Source organism: Anolis carolinensis, chromosome 5 (assembly GCF_035594765.1).
Source record: "Anolis carolinensis isolate JA03-04 chromosome 5, rAnoCar3.1.pri, whole genome shotgun sequence".
Classification (NCBI taxonomy): Eukaryota; Metazoa; Chordata; class Lepidosauria; order Squamata; family Dactyloidae; genus Anolis; species Anolis carolinensis.
In genome coordinates, this window is record NC_085845.1 from 180,627,165 (window position 1) to 180,650,722 (window position 23,558).

At 38.7% G+C, this 23,558-nt stretch overlaps 1 protein-coding gene across 7 annotated transcripts in view; it reads right to left on the minus strand.

Moving 5' to 3' along the window:
- The window catches only part of tbxas1 (thromboxane A synthase 1), a 276,173-nt gene that overhangs the window by 136,869 nt on the left and 115,746 nt on the right, over nt 1-23,558 (minus strand). For all 7 annotated transcript variants that reach the window (XM_008110550.3, XM_008110549.3, XM_008110551.3 and 4 more), the window contains one exon: nt 7,765-7,861. In XM_008110550.3, coding sequence (XP_008108757.1) covers nt 7,765-7,861 — 97 coding nt within the window. The remainder of the gene's footprint in view (nt 1-7,764; nt 7,862-23,558) is intronic.

The window sequence follows — 23,558 nt, forward strand, 5'->3', positions numbered from 1 at the left end:
CACCCGATTACAGACAGCTTTGATTATTATTATGGTTTTTTAAAAAAAGCTTTTAGCAAGGTTCACTGAATTGTCACCTGATTATTTATTAACCAACAAGTAAACAAGCATCTCAGTTTTCTTGGAAAGCTAGCTTTTTTCTTCTTTTAACTTACTTCCAAAATGGCAGGAATTGCTGATCCAGCTGGTTTCTCCCACCTTTAACATCCTGGCTCCTTTTAAGCTCTCCCATTCTTGATCTGTTCCTAAACCAATCTAGCTGACACTTTCTCACTCATACATATTTCAACTCAGCTCCTACAGAATGGTTATCTCATGTTCCAACTATCCTTATCTTCCATGGAGCATTTCTGGTTCCTAAATTTGAATAATTGTTGCTGCTGTTTTGTGTTATAAACCAAAACAACTAAGGGAACAGTTGTTTTGGTTCATATTTTCCCGCAAACCTATATAATTCATATTTATCTTTTTCTGAAATTTACAAGCTTCACACATCAAACTGCCTACAAAAATGTATATAACGTGTGTGTCAAAATGTGTATATGATAGAGGTTTAGGCACTGAGGTGCATTCACAAAAAAGTCTGCACATCTGTTTGAAGGAGAAATGGCTGCAAAATGCATGAAGTATGGAAAATGTGCATTAAAGGCAAACATTTTGAAAAGTGTACATAAAAGTGAACAAAAATGTTTACATGGCTATTTTTTTTAAAAAAATACACAATTTCAACAATGTGTACTTACTGGACCTTTTAACTCCTGCTGTCCTAAATTTGATCATGATCTGATTGAAATTAATTTGGCTCACAGACAGTATGCAAAATATTTTTTAAAGGGAAGTCCCTGGTGATGTCATTCAGCATGGTCTATTAAGCATCAGTCACAACCACACAGAGAAGGCACATCTTAGAAATAAGAAAAATCCACACTTGGCAAGGCTTTCACCCCAAGATTCCTCCTTGTTATCCTGAAAACTGGAGTAGAGGGTCCAGGCCTGAATTCCCATGCTTTTATGTGTTTATATATGCTTCTGATCTGTTGCTTCCTTCCTTGAAGGTGCCAATAACTGTGTGTGCCTTCAAGTTTCCTGTCAACTTAAGACAAACTATTCAATTTCACAGTTTTTGTAGGCAATGAATGCTCAGAGGTGCTTTTGTCATTTCTTTCCTCTGCAATGCTGTATAGCCTTTAGCATCTGGTATTTGTGGGTACTTAAAATGGTTATTTCCCCAATAGTGACATAATGGGAGGTCTTTTGGTGGGCAAGGATCATGTTTAAGGATTCCAAGGACTGCATGCAGCCCATGGACCACATAATGCCCATTCATGCTTTATATATTATAGATATAAATAATGTAATTCTTCAATTATTGTTAACCAACACACTCAGTTTTCCATAATACTGGCTATGCAGGCTAGGACCAATATGACTTGCAATCCAACAATCTCTAGGTGGGACTTGCAATCCAACAATATCTAGAGTAAGAGTGAGCTACTGAGACAGATCTGACCTTTATGCCCCAGGATTCTCTAAAGGTGAAAAAGAAAACAAACAAACAATCCCAAGGTGGCCTCTGGTTCTCAAAAATTGTGTTTTTTTAATATTAAAGCATATGGGAAGGTCTTGTAACCTGCTTAAAATTGTTGCATTTAAACAGGTGTCAATTCACCTTCAGTTTTGGGGTAAATAAAGGTTCATTTGGGAATTGTGGAGGTGTCAAGGTCTGCAAAAACACTCCATCCCAGGGTGCAGTTTGCATGATCCTGACTTCTTTTTTGTAAATATAGACAGAAATGCAGCTTTTAATCTGCAAAATCATAGAGTTCAAAGAAAGATCTGCCAGAAGATACCAACAGATTCTGGCTGTGTGTGGATGCCTTTCCATACAGCCTTTGAAAATGTGGATATTTACAGCTTTTAGGTGAGCAGGTTTATATTTTTGAAAATTACTCCCAACAAATAAGCTAGCTAGTGAGCAGGCCAGCCAGCCCTTTTGTGGCTGTTATTTAGAGATTCTGCTTGTGAGAATGCAATGTGTTGTGTAACAATAAAACATATTTACAGTGTTGTGCCACCTCTATTGCTATGTGGATGAAACTGAGAGAAGAAAGCATTGGGCTTTGGGGAATAAATGCTGATGACCACAAAGCCCTGTTAATACAGCTCACTCCTGAGCTAGAACATCCCTGCTGTTCTTATGGCAGGATATTTTTTCTAAATAGATTAAGGGCAGCTTCTGTTGTTGTAATTTTTAAAAAGCAGTCAGGAAATGCTGTGTTTGATTTTTAACCCACTACTGTCCCTCAAAGTGACTTAGCCTCATGTCTACAGGGGATGTCAGAAGACAATCACCTGTTTGAAGGCATCCACTGTCTGAATGGCTAACTATCAAATCTGGTTTTAAAAAAAACAACTGTCAAATATTTCATTAAACTACTGGCAAAATAACCATTTTCAGCACCCAAAAATATCAAGCACTATAGCCTATACCAGTGGTTCTCAACCTGGGGTCCCCAGATGTTTTTGGCCTACAACTCCCAGAAATCCCAGCCAGTTTACCAGCTGTTAGGATTTTTGGGAGTTGAAGGCCAAAAACATCTGAGGATCTCAGGTTGGGAACCATTGGGCTATACAGTATTGCTGAGGGAAGAAATGGCAATGGCAATAACATTCCTTGCCTGCAAAAACCCTATGATATTCATGAGGTTGGCTTAAGTAGTGACAGTAGTCATTTGTGACCCTCATGTAAGTAGAATGGTAAATCAGTCCATAGTTTTAGTTTGTACTTTAAAAGCATAAATCTCAGACAAAAAACGTATTAAGGGATAGGGTCTAGCACATTTTCCCTTTAAAGTTCAGACCCAAACTTGGAGTAGATTTATTGCTTTGCCAATATGGAAGCCATCAGCTGTCACCAGCAGCCGTGACAGCAATAGTTTTTTGGCATGAGACAAAGAAGACATAAATAGTATTTGTAAAGTCCTAGGGAAGCCAGAGTGATTTGAGTGTTGGCATGAGACTCATGGAAACTAGAGTTTGACCTGATTTTCTTTTAAACAGATATTTTTCCAATGGTATTTTCATAGTTCAGCTCATCCTTGATATGGAAAGGGGAAGACAATAATGAAATTAATCTGTTAACATCCATTAGTAAGATAGAAAGGGTGCCCATAAAATAACCTAATATGAGTATACCATCCAAGTCTGCCAAGACTGAAATGAGGTGGGAACATCACCCAGGCAGGTTGCTGGTCAGAGATGGAATTTCACCCAAAGGCATGCAAGGCCTTCCGAAGTATTTATTTCATGAGTCTTATATGAAGAAAGCCTGGCTGACATGTTTAAGGTGCAAGCAGAACTCTGAAAACAATGGGCTTCAGAAAATGTAGCTCCTTAAAAACATGCTGAGTCAACAGTACAAGAATTGTCAATTATGCTATAATGATGACCCTTTGTCAATAAATGTAGAATAAGTTCAAAGGTTTCTTAAACCAGCTAAGAGGAAATCTGTGGGGTAGCGGGGAAAGACAGAGCAGGTCTGCTGGTAATATGAGTCTCTGGGGCCTGGATAGTATCATGTAGTAATGATCAGAAAGTTGTTTAATCCGGGCTGTGCTTAGTTATTCAAATCTCTGCTCAGCAAAAAAACCTTGCAAAGGTAGCTTTTTAAAATACACACATCCTTATTCATAGATTTGATTCTTTGTTTTTCTCCTTTTCATTATGAAAAAACATTGATCGGTTCCAAAATTCTCAAAGGTGAAACTATAAATGAAAAATAAACAAGGAGTATCATTATATCTCATTTATTATGACCCAAGAAACATGCACCAGCAAACAAAGACAGAGTTGGTAAAAATTCAAAGGAAGACCAACTTAAAACATCGCAGGAAAACAACCTAGGAAAGGACAATCAAAATGATCAAGGGACTGGAGTAACTTCAGTACAGAGAAAGGCAATAATGTTTTGGGCTACTTAATGAAGGAAAAAAACAACCTCTAAGTCAGTAGTTCTCAACCTGTGGGTTCCCAGATGTTTTAGCCTTCAATTTCCAGAAATCCTAACAGCTGGTAAACTGGCTGGGATTTCTGGGATCTATAAGCCAAAACACCTGGGGACCCATAGGTTGAGAACCACTGCTCTAAGTGGAGGAGAGAGACATGATATAATAAAATCTATTCATGGCATAGAGAAAGTGGTAAAATTATGCATGTTGTGGGGAAAGTGAAGACAAAAAAAAACCATTGCCTCACTCTCTTTCAATATTATCTTCTGAAATTCAGTGGTGGAAACATAAAGTTGGAGAAAGGGGCACAGAACCTCCATAAAATAGGGAAAGATATTATTATTATTATTATTATTATTATTATTATTATTATTATTATTATTATTATACTATTTTTAAACAACTGAGATAACTTCTCTAGTAATATCTGCATCCTCTAGGATGACTTTGAGGTTGACTATAGCGATGCAATGCAGAACCCTGAGATTCCCAAAAAGAACATGATCAATTCTGCAAATGATTAGATCTGCAAATGTTAAACCTGCAAACGTAGAGGGCCAAGTGTACAACAATAAATGAGCTATGGTTCCGGGCTGTGGTGCAGGTTCCAGGCTGTGGCGCAGACTGGAGAGCAAGCCAGCTGCTACCAGCTGCAATGAATCACTTTGACCAGGAGGTCATGAGTTCGAGGCCAGCTCGGAGCCTATGTTTGTCTTGTCTTTGTTCTATGTTAAAAGGCATTGAATGTTTGCCTATATGTGTAATGTGATCCGCCCTGAGTCCCCTTCGGGGTGAGAAGGGCGGAATATAAATGCTGTAAATAAAATAAAATAAATAATAGTGGTCAGTAAAATGATGGATTGCACAATCACATGATGTAGCAGTGGTCCCAGACTTGGACACCTTTAAAAGGGGACTAGACAAATTCACAGTGGAGAAATCTATCATGAGTGCTAGTAATGATTATGAAATATTCAATCCCTAGCTCCACCTCTGTTTATCTGTCTTTCGTCTATTTAATCCAGTGGACAAAGTGCCATTATCAGATGTTGTAACTCCTAAAATTCTGATCATCAACTAAACCTGGACTAATACAATTTTGATCTTTTATTATTGTCGAAGGCTTGCTTTGATGATCAGAATCACTGGGTTGCTGTGAGTCTTTTGGGCTGTATGGCCATACTCCAGAAACTTTCTCTCCTAACATTTCGCTGACATCTGTGGCAGGCATCCTCAGAGGTTGTGTGGTTGTGACCTTTTTTGTTTGTTTATTTTATGTCCCACCCTTCTGCAAAGATGGAAGCCATGGCAGCCCACAAATATAGTATCATTTTTGTTTTCCTACCCTAGGAAGTAGCCGTATAAGCAACATGAAAATCAATGGATCTCATAGCCCATAAAAATCTAACATCTGGAGGACCATAATTTGGCCACCACTCCTGATCTCATCTGCATACATATACAGAGGGAATGACGGGCAGGTCTTTTGTTTATTCTACTAATGGTCCTTCTATTGTTCTAAGGAAACTTTTCTTCTCACTGCTTAATAAATAAATAGCAGTCTTTCAAAACTCTCTATCTATCAATCTATATTATCCATTTTGATTCTAATGCAATCATAATGATCCAAAATTTTGACAGTGAAGATATGAACACTTTATACTTCAACTCCTCACATATGGTAGTAATAGAATAAAATAAAATAATTTTTTTACTTAATTATACAGAAGGGGAGGGAAAACAAGAGGTAAAATTTATAGAGAACTCTGCATTATAGAAATGCTTGCTCTTTCAGTCTAGGCAAATTCAGAGCATTTTGTAAAAGACTGAAATGCTGTAGGGAGCAAGGCAGACTTAGGTGACAGCGTCAGAGACTCAGTGCCAATGTCAAAGAGGGTTTTAAATGTTATTTATTGTTGAAATGGCAGCAGCTCGGCATTTCAGTTAGTGACACCTTATGCGGCCAACTCAGCAGAGCAACTCCAAGCCTTCCTAGAACATGCAATGCTTCACAGAAGAGAATGTAGCAACTGATACTGGGGTACACAATGTGTGTTCTGTCCCTCACAAAATCAGGACAGCTAGCAGTCTTAGGGCAAAATTAAAGGAAAATGGCAGAAAGGGAGGTGTATCACATCTGCAGGGCTCAAGGGACAGAAAAAATAGGACTGTTCCTTGAAATCAACTGTAAAATTAACAATCAACAATTTTAAGGAAGTTAAACAATATTTTGTACAATCATTCTTCATATCCACAGGTTCCGCATCCACAAATTTTACCAACACAACTCTAAAATATTGATGGGAGGGATCCAAAAGGAAATCTTGATTTTGCCATGTACTGAACACTACACTGATGTGTACATACCTGCTGTAGTCTTCCATCATTTCATAGATCCTCAGGCTCTCATTGGCACTTATGTCCATTGTTTGCTATTCTATATAAGGGATGCCATTATATGCAATAGGACTTGAACCTTCATGAATCTTGGTATCCATGGGGATCCTCGAACCACATCCCAGCAGAAACCAGGAAGGGGGGGGGGGTTAGAAGTTCAGCCCCCTTCTGAAATTTTTCAGGTTTTAAAAAAACCTAGTTTACTCATGAATTTTAACTGGTTAACCAAATCCCCATAAGTGTCCACTGAAGTTTATTGATGGAGCTTGACTTCTAAAAAAAAAAAATCCATCCCCCCACCCCCGCCCATATTGTTTTCTGGCTTTGGCCCTGGGGCTCACTATGTAGTGTCAATTCAGAAAACCAGAAATGAACTAATATAATTTTTAGCCTTCTATGATACTTTATGAATGACTAGGTCTTATAGGGCCCTTACACATTTTCATGTACAATAATTCAAACATTGTGATGGTTGCTAGTTCTTAAAGATCTAAATCCAATTGTCAGTCCTAGCAATGAAACTTACCAAACTGCTGAATTACCAAGTTCTCACTGATTCAGTAGACTAGTTTCTAGTTGGCAGTAACAAATGGATTTAGGTCAGGTGCCCTTCCCTACTGTGACATGACTACTAACTTAAGATAATAGCCTCATGTTCAGTCTGAACCTGTGACAACCTCAAGGTGATGGGGAGAAAAATTAGTGGAGCCATTGCTACCTTGGTCTCACTCTTAGCTACTTTAGAGTAGCAGTCATGAAGTATTCCATGCCACAGCTCAATCTAAGGTCTGTTCTACACTCTCCGTATACTGCAAGATCTGATCCCAGGTTATCTTCTTTGAGCTGGATTATATGAGTCTCCACTGCCATATAATCGGGGGCCCCTTCTACACTGCCCTATATTCCACGATCTGATGCCAGGTTATCTGCTTATCCCAGATTATCTGGAAGTGTAGACAGGGTAGAAGGAGCCTAAAAGAGCTGTGCAATAGTCCTGGGGGTTGAACCACTTTAGAGAGTTGTGCTTCATATAATACAGTCCCTTTATCCACAAATTCATTATCTATGGTTTCACTTATCCATACTCCAAAAAACTCCCCTGAAAGTGTTTGTGAGGATCTCTAGATCCTCCAGTGCAATCCTATGGTCTGAATCCAGCCAAATATAGTCAAAACACAGAGTTCTCTATTATCTGCAGTTTCAGGTATCCACTGGAAATCTCGGGAGTCATTCTGTATTCTGCAGCATATTTACTAAAACACTAAAAACAACAGAATATGCATTTTGGGCTTTTCTGTTGTTAACTGATGGAAAGATAACAGTACAGCAACACGGAGAGCAACGAATTCTGGCTACTTACCATCCGGTTAGTAAAGTTTTGGAAGTCTTCTGTTAAGATAAATTTTATCATGTCTGGTTCAGATATTACTATGAACATTCGACGGCCAATATAATACCTGTTCATGAAAATTAAAAAAAAATGTTAATAGTGAACAGAAAAAGCATATGGCACTTTATTTTGAAGGAGGCAAAATATTGAATTTCAATTATGTTTAGAATATATAAAACACATATCCTTAGGATTATTCATTTCACTCAATACAGAGCTTTCGGTTACTGTGTTATTTAATGATATCCTGTTTATATATATACACACACACACACACACACATCTACCTGTCCTACAATACCTGACAGAGAAGGAGAAGAAGAAGGGGGGGGGGGGTGGAGACAGAGAAAGAAAGAACAAAAGGAAAAATTGTATTCAACAGTTGTCCCATACAAAGTCCATGGAAGAGAAGTGTGGGTGGGAAATGCTGTAAGCATCATGGAGACATTGCTTTCCTCGAAAAGTTGATATTTAATTAGGGTTCACAGGTGGAAACCTGGAATGGGTTCCTCTGTCTTTAATGGTTGTACAGAGGAGGGAATTTCATTAGGTGTTCCTTGACACGGAACTAGGTAACAAGAAACACTTCCTGAAATTTCTTCTTTCACACAGCCATTAAAAGTATTGGGGATTTCTCCAGTTTTCACTTTGGCAACCCAATCCTTAGTATATGCTGCTTGATGATATCACCAGCATTCACCCAAAGGGGCCAACTCGAGATTTCAGGGACCTGCACACCCCAGGTCTGGATTGGTACTTAACTTGCAAGCCTAGTTCCAGAAATAATAATAATCATCATCATCATCATCATCTTTTTTTATATCCTGCCCCCTCTCCCCAAAGGGACCTGGGGTAGCTCAAAACACAAAAACAATATACATAATATCAAATAAAAGGCTGTAAAAAAAACCCAAAACATAATAAATTAAGGATAAAACAATAAACATACTTAAACATAGTTAAAACAACTCGTGGCCATTTGACCCATCAGTATAAATATCAAACAGTTTAAATGCCTAATCATAAGCTCCAAAGATAGGTTCCATCATGGTAAAAAAACCAGAACAGAACGAAAAATCTTTCTCCTTAATTGTAAGCCACTTACAGAACATCATCAGATGCCCTCAGCATATCTGGAGGTTGACGTGAGAAAAAGCACTCATTCTGGTTTCTGGGCTCCACATAGACCTTTCTAGGCCAGCAGAAGCACCATGATTTCAACTCAGAATTGGACTGAGAGCCTAGTAAAATTTAAATATGGTAAAATACAGTGATCCAAGGCTAATTTTGTTCCCTAGGGACCTGTTGCAGACTGAGTTCTCTCAAAATGTGATTTCCCAACACATATCTTACCCCTGCCCATCCAAAATACCAAAGTCATATAGGCGAAAGAAGAATTCCATTCACTAATCACTGCAACACAGCCGAACACTTGGCCAATGAGGCACCACATTTGGCCTGATCTTTGAAGCTAAGCAGGGTCAGCCAGGGTAAGAACTTAGAAAGGAGAATATCACAAATACCAGATGCTGTAGGTTATTTTTCAGAGGAAGGTACTGGCATTCCATGCCTAAGAAAACTATGAAATCCATAGGGTCACCATAGGTCAACAGGCAACACTCACACATGAAATTCTTATATTACATTCTTGGGGGTTTCACAAGCTCATAGAAGCATTCTCATTCCCATAATTTCCTTTATATATATATCAGGCAAGAGAAGCACCAGACTCTCCCTCCTGCCTTCTCTAGAGATATAAATTAAGAATAGCTGTATCCCTTCATTACATGCCTGATTCATATGTCTGCTGCTGATTGTCAAATCTGAAATTTCAAAGGTTTAGAGTAGCTCACAAAACAACCAAACGCAAGTCTGAAAAATAAAGTTCATAACAGAAATCCAGTGAGGTATATAAAACTTGAGATTTTCTTTACAAATCCATCTAAGCCTTGATTGTCTCTCTCCCTGCAGCCAGCCAGCAGGTGGGTGGAAAGTTTCCACCGCAAGAGATGTTATCTTGGTATCTCTTTGGGATAATTAAAATCAACTTTATGAAAATCTGAATCATGTTTATCTGGCTCAAACTGTACAAAAACCAGCAAATTAGATGCAAATATCCTTTCATCACCCCTTAACGGGCCTTTCTGTGGACACGCTGACAGCCTACAATGAAGTTAAAAGCTATTCTCTTGTACTGAGTCATAGGACTGTCTGGTGTCATCGTGACAAATGCTGTTGTTTAAGAGGAAGAGAAGTTGGAGGGAGGGAAGTTGAATAAGGTTGAAAACAGAGAAGAATCTACAGTGGAACAAATGCATTAAAAACATGCATGTGAAAACACTGGACTGCTTTGATACAAGGCTCACAGCTGCCTTTATGCTCAAATTCTCTTCTCAATGAAGCTATATGGAGAAGGGGAAAACCCCAATATTATATATAAGGTATTTTATCATCTCGGGGAATGACTATTTTCCTGTTGTCTCCTTTCTGGCTTATTCTCAATGCCAACCAAGCCCATCTACCACACTTAGTGGGCAGAACTTCAAAGGAATACATTATAAACAACAAAATTAAACTAGCAACTACTTACTTTTTAGGTGATAAAAGGATAGCATTGCTACATTTCCAAACTGGAAAAATGAGTAGAAGTGAATTTACCTTATTTGCCTAATAAGCAAAGTCCCTTTCCAGCATTACAGTACTTTAAAATGTATTTTTCAAAATATTCCCAAATATTATACCTTTCTTTTTTCTATTTTAAAAGAAAATTAACAATTAGTGCATAACATGTAACACTCTGAGTAATTATTTCAATACTGCAATAAGCAAAGGCAATGGGTTATCCTTCAAACACTTAAAATGAATAATGGAAATGAAGAGTTTTTAAAAGTAACATTCCAAATTTTGGGAAACAAGGTAGATGTTAAGCCTCCTTGCATTGCATGACGGAGTCCTGATGCATATTGCAACCAGATATTCTTAATTGTACGTTTTTTAAAAAGCCACAGAATACATATTGAACATCCCATGTGTTTTAGCCCTTAATCGGGATTTTTAGCACATTTCCCTATTCTTAACCAGGAAATTAAAAGATGTTGGGGGAAAAGTCTGTAGGAGGAAAATCCAGATGGAGCATTTAACATGATTTTTTTGGCAGCTGTCAAGTAAAATGTATTACTGGTAAATCTCTATTCCTTCCCCCCCCGGTAATCTTAAATAAGTGTCATGTGAGAGCTCCCTTTTCAATATTATCAACTGTTACCCATGTGCAAAGAGTTTAGTGCTCAAAAATTTTACAAGTATTATATGAACCCCATTATCCATGGAGAATATGGTACAAGACCTCCCATAGATACCTGAAACTGCTTGCCTTTATCCAGTTCATCACTGAGAAAGTTTCCTAGGATGGAGTGGAAAAGAGTAATAGATCTGGGTGTCAACCTTGTACTGAAAGCACCAATGATATCCAGCTGTATTTCTCCTTTCTAGATTTTAATCTACATTTCTCCAGTTCCAAGCCTGAACAGTTTCACTCATGCTGGCATTTTGCATATAGACTTAGTATGGTGCCAACACATACACATGCTCCTGAGGCATGGCTACATGTGACCTGAAATATAGGAAGGAAGGGGCAGGGACACATTCTCTAAATGACACTCCTGTTAGTAAAGGGTATATGGATATTGGAATGAGTAGAACTGTGGCTGAACTCTGAAATTACCTCAAAGCATTCCTACTTCTTTAAGTCAGTCTTTGTTTATGCAGAACTCAAATCAACAATGATGTTTAGAAGGAAGAGATTATCCTTTTTCAGGCAGCATATATAAATGACTGTCATCTCAAATATACTAGCAAACATACTACTTTTCAGAGTCTGTGTGTATGTCAGCACAGAAAACTTTGCTTCCTCCCCTCATTTTTCCAAAGGGAGGGGTTGCTGTGAAAGTTTGTATTCTTATTACCAAGAATTTGATATATTATTTTGGCTTTACCTCCAGGGGCAGGGGGAAGAGATTTGGTTTCTACAAATTAGTTTGCTGGGCTATACCTCAAGGTATGTGGTTTGTGTGTGTAGGGATAAAAGAGTTGGTGGAAAGAAGGTGTGTTTGAGTTAGAGCGCTGCCACCAAACTGGTGGTCTGTGGAATAGTACCAATGTGTGAACTACTGCTGTTTCATGTTGAGTTTCTGGAAAAGAGAGAAACAGTTGTAGACAATGGGCACCTATATTGTGTTGTTCCCTGGCACATTTTGGGGAAAATATGCAGCATCTAATAGCTTCATAAGCACTATAGTGGATAAGCAGGATGTATTTTGTTTCTCTCAAGATAATCCACACTCAACAATGAAACTTACTAAGTGATTTTGCGTAAGTCGGGGCCGGGCTGTGGCGCAGGCTGGTGAGCAGCCTGCTGCAATAAATCACTCTGAGCATGAGGTCATGAGTTCGAGGCCAGCCCGTGGTGGGGTAAGCACCCGTCAATTAAAAAAATAAATAGCCCCTGCTCGTTGCTGACCAAGCAACCCGAAAGATAGTTGCATCTATCAAGTAGGAGATAAGGTACCACTTATAAAAAGTTGGGAGGCAAATTTAACTAATTTACAAAGTTGGAATGAGGAAGTGCGGTCAGAGTGGATGATGAAGCAGCTGCTCCCCCCTGTGGCCAGAATTGAACATCCCCTCAGGAGAAGGTTAAATTGCCTTTGCATCTGTCTGTCTCTGTCTCGGTTCTATGTGTATATGGGCATTGAATGTTTGCCCTATATGTATATAATGTGATCCGCCCTGAGTCCCCTTAGGGGCGAGAAGGGCGGAATATAAATACTGTAAATAAATAAATAAATAAATAATCTCTCAGCCTCAGGAGGAGGCAATGGCACACCTCTTTGGAGGAAATCTTGCCAAGAAGACCCTGTGATATGGTCGCTATCAGTTGGAAACAACTTGAAGGCACACAACATGTATAATAATGTAAAATATATATCTTTGTATTTCCTGTTCTTTAAAATATGAATTGTTGCAGTTGTTGTTCTTTAAGGTTTGCTCCCCAGGTCTCTTGAAGTTAAATTTCAGGGTAGTGTGTTGCACCTTGTCTCCTGCATGTGAATTAACACTAAGGAATCATGCAGTGCACAGCTGGCTGCTTTTCGGTCATGCAGCAGCTGCTGAGGTATATTGTGTTGATAACCGAATCTGAAGAAACAGATTTAGTCTACCAAAGCTTATTCTACCAAGTTCGTTCTTTCAGTTAGTCTCCAAGGTGCTACAAGAACACTTTGCATGTCGATAACCTAGTGTAGAACAATGATGCTTTTCTAGTATGCATCTCTAGTTAAAAGAACAAATGCTCTCCTGATTTTTAATCTGGCGGAAGACAACCAAAGACAACGGAAATAAATCCAGCATAGAAAAAAATGAAGAGATGGATAGATGTCAGCTCTCTATGAATTGTAAAGGGTGGGTATAGTGATGTGAGCTCTTCAGGAATTATAAAGGGAGGGTGAGGTGGTGGGAAGAAAGTATGCAGCATGAAAATTGGGGCATGGTATGCATGTTCTCATTATTGTCTAAGAAATATTAAGAGAGTGTGCTATGTACAATTTAATTTTTAACACTTTCAATAAAAGTTGAGAGGTTTAAAAAAGCCTTCAGCTCAAATATTATGTAGAATTCCTGGATAATTGGGGAAAATTCATTCTATTAACATTTCTAGGATAAACCTTTTCTTCTGGCAAATCAGTTATTCATGTGCCGCAGTTCTCCTTGCTCCAATTTGGCTTTTCACAGAATACCATAATGTTCAATTTGGACCCTCATCACAGAAGGAGATAGAAAGGCATATTTTCAAATCAGGCACTTAATAAGGCCTATGGGTAATACAGAAACACACACATACACACAAAATAATGTTCTACTCATTTGCAAGAGCCCGAGAAGGAAAGAAAATATGTTTTTCATCTCTGAAAATCTTATTGCACTCCTAAAGTCTCAATTGCATTTATAACACCCCTTTAAATAAACCAGTCCCAATACCCAACACAAGAAACACCAATCAAACCAAGCACACCCAGGAAAAAAGTGTTACTGGCTCTCATAAGGGAAGTGTTGACAACAATCCTCATACATAATAATGCACGCACTGCATGCTACTTTAGCCCCAAACCTGTTGCTGATCCCATCCAGCAACCATACCCCCTGGCATCTGTGTTTACGGTATACATGAAAAGGGACACCATATGCCCATTAGGCATCACCATGCAAAGAAAGGAGTCATAATTGGTCCAGATCCCCACATGCAGAATAGCTCTTTGTGTGTACCTTCTCATATACAGGCATGGCAGGAGAGTCATTCATAAAACCAAGTCAAATCTACTGAGAGTTATAGTTCCTTCATACATTCTGTGTTGTTGTGTATTTCTAATGAACAAAGATTCCAAAATTAAGCCATTGCCTTGCATGAATTGTATCCAACAACAGGTCAGACTATCTCAAACCTTAAGAATCACAGAGTTGGAAGAGACCACAAGGGCCACTGCCATGCAATAAAACAAAATCAAAGCACTCCCAAGAGATGATCATCCAGCCTCTGTTAAAAGGCATCCAAAAAAGTGTTGGGCCATCTAATCCAACCCCGTCATGCAGGAAAAGTGTTGGGCCATCTAATCCAACCCCATCTTGCAGGAAAAGCACAATCAAAATACCCCTGAGAGATGGCCATCCAGCCTCTGTTTAAAGGCCTCCAAATAAAGAGCTCCTACCACATTCCAAGGCAGAGAGTTTCACTGCTGAACAGCTCTTACAGTCAGGAAGTTCTTCCTAATGTTCAGGTGGAATCTCCTTTCCTGTAATTTGAACCCACTGCTCTAGAGCAGCAGAAAACAAGCATTCCTCCTCTTCAATATGACACCCTCTCAGATATGTCATTGAGGCTATCATGTCTCTTCTCTGTCTTCCTTTCTCAAAGCTAAACATACCTAGATCCACAAGTCACTCCTTATAGGCCTTGGCTTCCAGACCTAGGAACAATCTCTAATTATGTCATGGGAGCAAGCCCTGGAGATATTTAAAATGCTATGCATGAAATTTTAGAAAACATATCCCCCTTCTTCCAGTGGATCAAACTCTTGTTTCCTCCTGCATTTGGTGTAGTTTGGAGAGTATTCAAGGGGCTGCAGGGGGCAGCAGAGAAATAAAAGCTGCTCTTGTGCAAGCCAGAGTCTGCTTACATAACTGTCAATTTTCCCCATCTTTTTGTTTGGCCTTCCAAACAATTCTGGATAAACTGAAAGTTTCAGCTTTCTCTATCTCAAAGTGATAAATTACCTTATCTGTTTTGTATCCATTATATATATATTTATAGAACCACACAGCAGCAACTATCCGCACTGTGTACAGACTAAAATACACTGTTGACGTTACCATTTATCTTTGCTCTCCCACTGCTGAATCTGGTACAACTCTGTGGATATCAACTTTCACTAAAAACAACAGCATATTCAAGACTTTGAAAATATTTTGGCAGCCTGTCAGAAAGAACAAAAAATAAAACTCAAGTCAGATAACTGGTATGCAACTATCTTCGTTGCAGCTTTTATGTTATTATTTGGTGTTCATTCTCATTGATTGGAACATCGTAGTTCACGTTGTACATGTATTGTAAATCTCAGTTTTGGTCTCCCCACCTGTTTGAAAAATGATGATAGGACACATCTTACCTCCCACAAACTGTTTTACTGAAATTAAACATGCCACAATGTACTTATTCAAACACGGTAGCTTATGAAAAGACAATGTGTAAACATAGTATAATTGCCACCTGGCACTCACCATATCAATATAGATTTTTATAAAGTTTTAATTATTAAGTCTGTTAATCAAGTGTCACTCTTGAGTTAATTCATCAATGAGGTCTTTTATTCCAAACAAGCTGTTTACCTCCACAGATACCTAGACGTATTTGACTTCTTAGAATTTCTATATAGTTTAAGTAAGCCTCCATCCAACATATGTTCAGTCATCATTTTACAAACCAGCCCACGCTGCACAGCACAATTCTCAGACTGTGGGTGCATCTACACTGTAGAATTAGTGCGTATTTCTACCACTTTAACTGCCCTGGATCAATGCTATGGAATTGTGAGAGTTGTAGTTTGGTGAGGCACCAGAACTCTTTGGCAGATAAAATTAAAGAACATGTAAAACTACAATTCCCAAGGTTCCATAGCACTGAATACTAGACTGTAGAATTGCATCATTTGATGGGCTATAAGTGTCTGTCTCTACATTTTTTCTAATTATAACAATGGTAGGAGGCATGTTAGACGGTTGTAGCAAAAGCAATAGTCTTGTGGAGACCTTAAAATTACCATAGTATGTTTTATGTATCCGGCATAACTTTTAGTAAGGTATATGCTGTTGTTGTTGTTGTTGTTGTTGTTGTTGTTGTTGTTGTTGTGTGCTTTCAAGTTGTTTCTGGCTTATGGCAACCCTTAGACAAACCTATCATAGGGTTTTCTTGGTAACTTTTTTTCAGAGAGCATTTGCCTTTGCCCACCTCTGTGGCTGAAAAAAACTATATCCACATTCCAGAATTATAGCAGTTTAATGTCATATTAAATACTATTGCTCAAAGCTATATATGTGTTTGGTAATTCTGTGAGATATTTACCCATCTCTGTCAGAAAGGTTTGTTCCAAAAACAAACTAAAAATCCCAGGACTTTATAGAAGGGGCCACAGCAGTTAAAGTGATATCAAATTGCTGTAATTCTGGAATGTGGATAAGAGGATAGTATGACTTGTTCAAGATCACCCAGTAGATTTTCATTGCTGAAGGGATTCAAACCCTGGTCTCAAAAGTCACAGTCTACCACAACACCACACTGGTATATGTAATCTCCAACATTTTACAGAGGAAAACTAGGAAATATCTCTGAGTGTGGTCAAAATGGCAAAAATTATTAGCAAGGAAGAAGACATAAAGCTAGGAGAAGCTGTAGCAATTTGCTTTAGCCGGGGTCTACTGGGAAGCGTAAGATCCCAATTTTCCTGCAATCATCTACATACTGCTGAGTTAAATGAATATACATTATTTTTCACTTGGAACTCAGTTTGCATCAGGAGAAATGGGGGGGGGGGGGGGAGAAACGGACATTTTTAAAACATCTGAAAAAGTAGGAAAATTGAGGCTTACCCTGACAGATAGAGACAAGTTGAAGTTTATGGGCTGCTGTGTCAGATGCCAAGCAGTCTACAGTTCATGAAAGAGCATAACAAAGTAAATGTGTTCGTCTTTAAGATTCCACAAGGTTCCATAGTGTAGATGGAGAAAGTAAAGCAGCAGGAGTGGTGGCAGTCTTTTTTTTTCTTGTGTCAAGAGTGACTTGAGAAACTGCAAGTCGCTTCTAGTGTGAGAGAATTGGCCATCTGCAATGCTGTTGCCCAGGGGAAACCCAGATGTTTTTGATGTTTTACCATACTTGTGGGAGGCTTCTCTCAAGTCGCCACAAGAGCTGGAGCTGACAGAGGGAGCTCATCCATGCTCTCCCCGAGTTGGATTCAAACCAGCAACCTTCAGGTCAGCAACCCAAACTTCCAGTCAGCAGTCCTGCTGGCACAAGGGTTTAACCCACTGCATCACCAGGGGTCCAGAGGTGGCAGTAGTGCCAGCAGCTGAATATAAGACATTGTTATGTTTTGATGATGATAAATGGAAGCTCTTATGTGTGCCCGCGATCCAGAGTTACCCACCAAACAATAACATGCCACTCAAGTTTGCAGAACAAAAATACAGGAACTTTATTGATTCCATGAAATAAAAAACAGTAGTATTTACAATGGTCCCTCTGATCACTTACAGAAGTCCACAATCATAAACAGTCCTTTTTCAGTCCACAAATCTGCTTCCTGGTTCTTCACCCTCTTTTCTCAACAGCAAACAGGCCTCAAAATAGCAAGGCCTCTCTGAATACACTGCTCTCTTCACTAGCAGTACTCAGTCAGCACTGAAAAAAACTTACTGTTTCTGTTCTGCTGTTGCAGAACCAGTTTGAGCATCAAATCAATCCCCAGATTTTTGCAGGCTCAGCCAATTGGCTTCATGCACTTCATTTTCCAATTAACACACACAGCACAGTGTCTTTGCAAACTATGACAGACATCACATGTTCAGTGTACTTATTTTAACCATTCGTACCCCAGCTTCTTAACAACCCTTCAAGGTAGGGCCAGCAGTATGATCAAAATATTATCAACACTGTTGAGAGACAGTGAAAAACCATGACTTGCCAAAGGCGGCTTTGTGGCTTTCTAGTAAACTGCAAACTACAGGCTTCTTAGTTCAAAGGCCAGCCTCTTAATTGCACTAAACGCTCTGCTGAATTTTGTGTAATGTTTGGACTCGCTCCTTAATGAATAAAGGTCATGGGTCATTTTGAAAATAACCAATTTGGTTTTCTTTTCTTTTAAAAATAAACCTTGCTCTTTTGCATTAAGTTGCAATTTGCTTGTCCCAGCAATAAAACTTGCAAGCAAGCAGTGGCTTTCCAAATGTGTCCTGCCATTAATTAATGCTACATTAATTCCTCAGACAGTGTGCATTAACGCCGTGGGACGGTCTCCATTCAGATCTTGCCTGACTTCACAAAACAAACATGACATAAAGGAGCATTTTTGTTCAACATGGCATCTGTGTGGGAAAACACCTGCACTCCATTCACTCTGTTTATAGCGGGGGCCATCAACTCGCAGACGCCTTTGATCTGCCGATCTGTTATCAGTTTTATGCGTTTCAAACATGTTGCAGAAATCATAATAGAAAGGAAAGAGCGGAGTGGGAGTAGATGGGCTTTGTTTTTTCATTCCAAAGACTGACACCTGGTAAAGTCACTGCAGAGATATCTGAAAACGATGCTATCTTTTATCTAGTTTTTAAAAAGAACATACTGAGAAATAGAGAAAATTAATTTTAAAAGACAGTAGAAAATAAGCCTGCTGCATGAGAGGAAGAGGTTCTTAGTTACTGCCTGAATAAAAGAGAAGGCAGGCCAACCTGCTGCTCCCTTATGTTTAGATATGTGCACTCACAGCAGGTAGGCGAAACACAAGAGATAGTAGAATACATGTTTACTCATTTGAAAATAGACATCGGGGCACCACCGCTTGCCTATTTACTTCAGAGGTCAGCAAACTGATCAGCCACAGATACCGTCTGTGTCCACTTTGAATGCACCACGTTGTTTCCTTGGCACAAAACAGTATGTGACTTTAAAGCCACACACAGCTGAGGTGTAATTTTTATTAAAACAACCATTTGTGAGTGTTTTAATCTTTTTTTCTTTTTCTTTTTTAAATCAGTATTTTGTCCTCTAAAGTCTACTCTCTAGTAGACTTTACAGGAAAATGATCAATTTCAGAGAACAGGGGGCTTGAAGGGTGAAAAGATAAGATTTTCAACATTTTTGCTCCTGATACATTCTTGATACATGTTTCTTTTAAAGAACAAGAGTGTTTAAGAGAACAAATAACAGGGAAAGGTATGTAGCTGAATCTTTAAGACTACAGGATTGGTCATGCTTCGAGGATTACTTGAAGATAAGAAAATGAGAATTATATGTTAGAAGAAGAACAATGAAGAAGTCATCAGGAAGTCAACCCCCCCATCCCCTCTGCACCCTAACGTACATTCCCCTTCCACCCCCTCTAACCCTCCCCTTCTCCCACACTATCCGTACCCATTCCCCTTTTGCCCCATTCCTCCCCAACCCCCCCCCCCCCGTCTCGTCTTATTCGACACGTTTTGGTAAAACCTTCAATAAAAAGTATTATTCGAGAAAGACTACAGGAAAGAAAATTCACTTCTGGGCGAGTTTTAATGAGGAAAAGGCATCTCCACTGATGCTTTATCACCAATCAAAAGCTGTTTTCTTCAAAATCCAATTATCACAGGGACAGAAAGTAAAGGGAAAACTTCTGAACAGGGGCACATACAGCAAAACAAGCAACATGGGGGTGTTAATCCTTCCCTATGCTATCCAATGCATGCATGCATGGGTATGTGTATGTGTGTGTGTGTGTGTGTGTATGCTGGAGTTACATTTTAAAATGTACCTGTTCAAATTCTACTTAAGAACCAATTTACAGAACCTATCTTGTTTCTAGGGGCTGCAGTGGCGCAGCAGGTTAAACCACTGAGCTGCTGAACTTGCTGACCAAAAGGTCGTCGGTTTGAATCCATGGGACAGGGTGAGCTCCCATTGTTAGCCCCAGCTTCTGCCAACCTGCAGTTCAAAATATGCCAATGTGAGTAGATTAATAGGTAAAGCTCCGGTGGGAAGGTAACGGTGCTCCATGCAGTCTTGCTAGCCACATGACCTAGGAAGCATCTATTGACAACACCAGCTCTTCAGCATAGAAATGGAGATGAGTACCACCCTTAGAATCACACTCAACTAGACTTAATGTCAAGGGGAAACCTTTACCTTTACCTTATCCTGTTTGTAAGTTGGGGACTGCCTGTAATTGGTTTTTATTTTAGCAACAGTGCTCCAAAGAATTATGGTATATATCCATGGAATCTCATGCAAAAATAAAAAAAACAATTAGTCTTAGGATCCTTCTGCATTGCTTTCCTTCCCTCCTCTTTCTTTTTTTTATTCTGCAAGAGACTAACAATTTTCTTTGAAAACTAAGAGAATTTCTATTTTTCATGAGGCCCACATTGCTAATTCCATTTGAGTAAATTCACTAAATCAATGAACCTTGCATATGAACACACCTACCTGTATTTTATAATGTGTTTTATGAATACTGATGTAAGTTAATAATAATTTTTTAACGGATTTATATTGCACTGTATATTTTTTATATATGCGTTTCATTGTAAGCCACCCTGAGTCCCCTGTGGGGTGAGAAGGGCGGGATATAAATATTGTAATAAATAAATAAATAAATATGTGTTAAAACATTCAGCTATTGATGCAATGGCTCTAGTCTAACTGAAATCATTATCATTGTATATAGTGCCACTGATATACATGGGGCTTTAACAGTAAAAAAAAAAAAAAACTCCTACAAAAATCAGCCAGCCCTCCCAAAGGATACAATCTAAAATTACACAGAGTAAGGACAGAGAAAGACAAACATACAGTACAATTGCAAGACCGCATTTTCAGATATAATATAAGAACACTGCACTATCAGTAAAGCAAAGTGGAAAATATACACAATCAAAAATACATACGGTAATAAAGTAATATTAAATGAAAACTCCAAAACTTGGGATTTCAGAACAAGGGAAGGAGCAAAATGTACAGGAAGGCAGTTCCAGGAGTATGGAGTAGCAAGTGAAAAAGGATGACGCTCAGCCAAGGAAAAAGAAACGGCTAAAATGAATGAGAATCCTAAAGTGCTTAGAACACAATTCCTAAACCTGCTGGTAAAAAGGAATGAAAGACGAAAGACAGGGTCATATAGGACTTTAAAGGTTTAAACAAGAAGCTTGTACTGAACCCTAGAAAGAATAGGCAACCAATGAAGTAATCAGAAGTAGGGTAACATGGTCAAAACGGTGGTCCAAAAATAATCTTAACAGCAGAATGTTGAATGGAAACCAGCAGGCTAAGATGAGATAACAGGACACCAGTTGGAAGAAGATTACAGTAATCCAGGCGAGAAATGAGCGAGGCGTGAACTAAAGTCTTAACAGAAGAAGCTGAAAGAAAAGGGTCTGATTGTGGCAATATTTTAAAGAAAAATGACATGCTTTTGCTACAGTCTCAGTGTGAAGAACAAGGGACAAAGAAGATCCAAAAAATACAATCAGGACTGCATACCTCCCTCACAATTGGATTTAGGCCTATTACAAGAAGGCAACAACATTTCTTCATTTCATTTAAAAAGACAAACTGTGGCACCTTAAAAGACTAAAATAAACAAATTTGCTTTCCCTTGTGTTTCTGTGAATTACACTCCGAGGCTACCATGAAAGGTTACCCTCCAGCTTCCCCAGTTTGGCAGGAACATTCCCAATCATCTGTTGTCATCTCATTTTCTCAGCTGCCCCATTTCTCTCTCTTTTATTTTTTCTCTTTGCCATTGGCTTACTTCAATTGTTTTTTTAAAAAACCGATTTAAAGGTGCAAAAAGGTTTGCATTCAATTAACTCATCTAAGGGAAAGGACAGGAAGGGACAGATTCCTATTCTTCTGAGTGAGTTCAGGCAAAAGCAAACTGTTGCAGCCTTTCCTCGATCACACTCTGATGTTGCTTGGCCACATGTTCCAGTTTTTTGTTACCGATGTAAAACCCAAGAATAGATTAACTTCATTAACTGCGGTATTCCTGAATTTTGCTGAACCAATTTGTCTCCAAAATTCCAAAACTTGGAAATTTATTTTGGGGGCTACAAATCCCAGATTCTGGCATCTGTAGTCCAAACAAGTAACTTTTCCTAGTTGTGCTCATCACCTGGAGTTGAGGGTATCTATTTATGTCAGTTATTAGAGAAACAGCTAAAGAGGAGAAAGGGACATCATATTTTAGCAGACGACCACAGGGCTTATTTGTATGCACAGCCAGTGAGTGCTGCTTGGGCTATTACCTGTTCAGTAAAGCTGACAATTGGCCAATGGAAAAAGACATAACTCAGTAGCGGAAAGACATCAAAGGGAGCAACAGTGTCTGTATTTTGCTGGATTTTATTGACTCATTCGAGGGTTTTCTTTAGTAATTGCACCCATGACAGCATGCTTTCCAGAAAGCCTACTTAACATGGGCTACCTAATCTCCAAGTCTCTTTGCTTCTTAAAGCAGATTTAACATCTCCTTCAAGCCATTTATGTGTTGCGTTACTGTTGTCCTTGTGAATTGGGCATTATTTGGAGCATATATACATATATGTGAAACATTTCCCCCTCATTTAGGAAGAGCTAAACAAGTAGTTCTGGCAAGTGGAAAGCAGCAATAGATGTTTAAAATAAGTAACAGTTACATACATTCTGCTGCATAATGTATAGGCAGCGCTATTCCACTTTAAATGCTCAGAAGTTAAGTTCCCTTAGTCAAATGGGACTTGCTCCCAAGCAATTATATGTAAGATTGTAGCTGCTTGAAGGTTACTATAAATCTATTAATGCTTAAGGCTACATGTGTTCCTGCCTCCATGGGCTTCGGCACAAGAAGCCTTTTATGGAAGAAAAACAACAGGTAAAGAAAGGTGGCTAAAGTATCAAGACCTGGAAATTTGTCTGGGGGAACATAAAATTAAATGAAATGAGCCATTAGTAGCTTTCAATGACTTTCTCATCTACTGTTATTGGAAAGATCTCAAAATGGAAAGATTTCAAAATGGTTAAAAAGACCAATGGTTTTGAATAAGTCAGAATTTGAATTGCAGCACTGATGATGAACATGGAACTGCTAAAACATATAAACTATTGAAATGTGAAAGAATATAAGTCAAAGAGGGTATGATAAAATGGAGTATGAACTTTGTTTATGATATGTGGTCAAATAGATGGAAATTTACACTATGTAATGATCTTAAAGAAAATGTCTCTAAAAATGCTATCTCATTGGTTTATGACTTTTGAAAAACTGTCCAGAATACATAAAGGGAGTATAATGTATGTTGGAAATGTGAACAATATGAAGTAACATTTTATCATATATGGTGGACATGTTCAAAAAAAGCAGGGAGAAAATGTTAAACAAAGCACCGCCCACCATAAATGATTTGTAGTTTGCCAAGGACATCATAATGAAAAG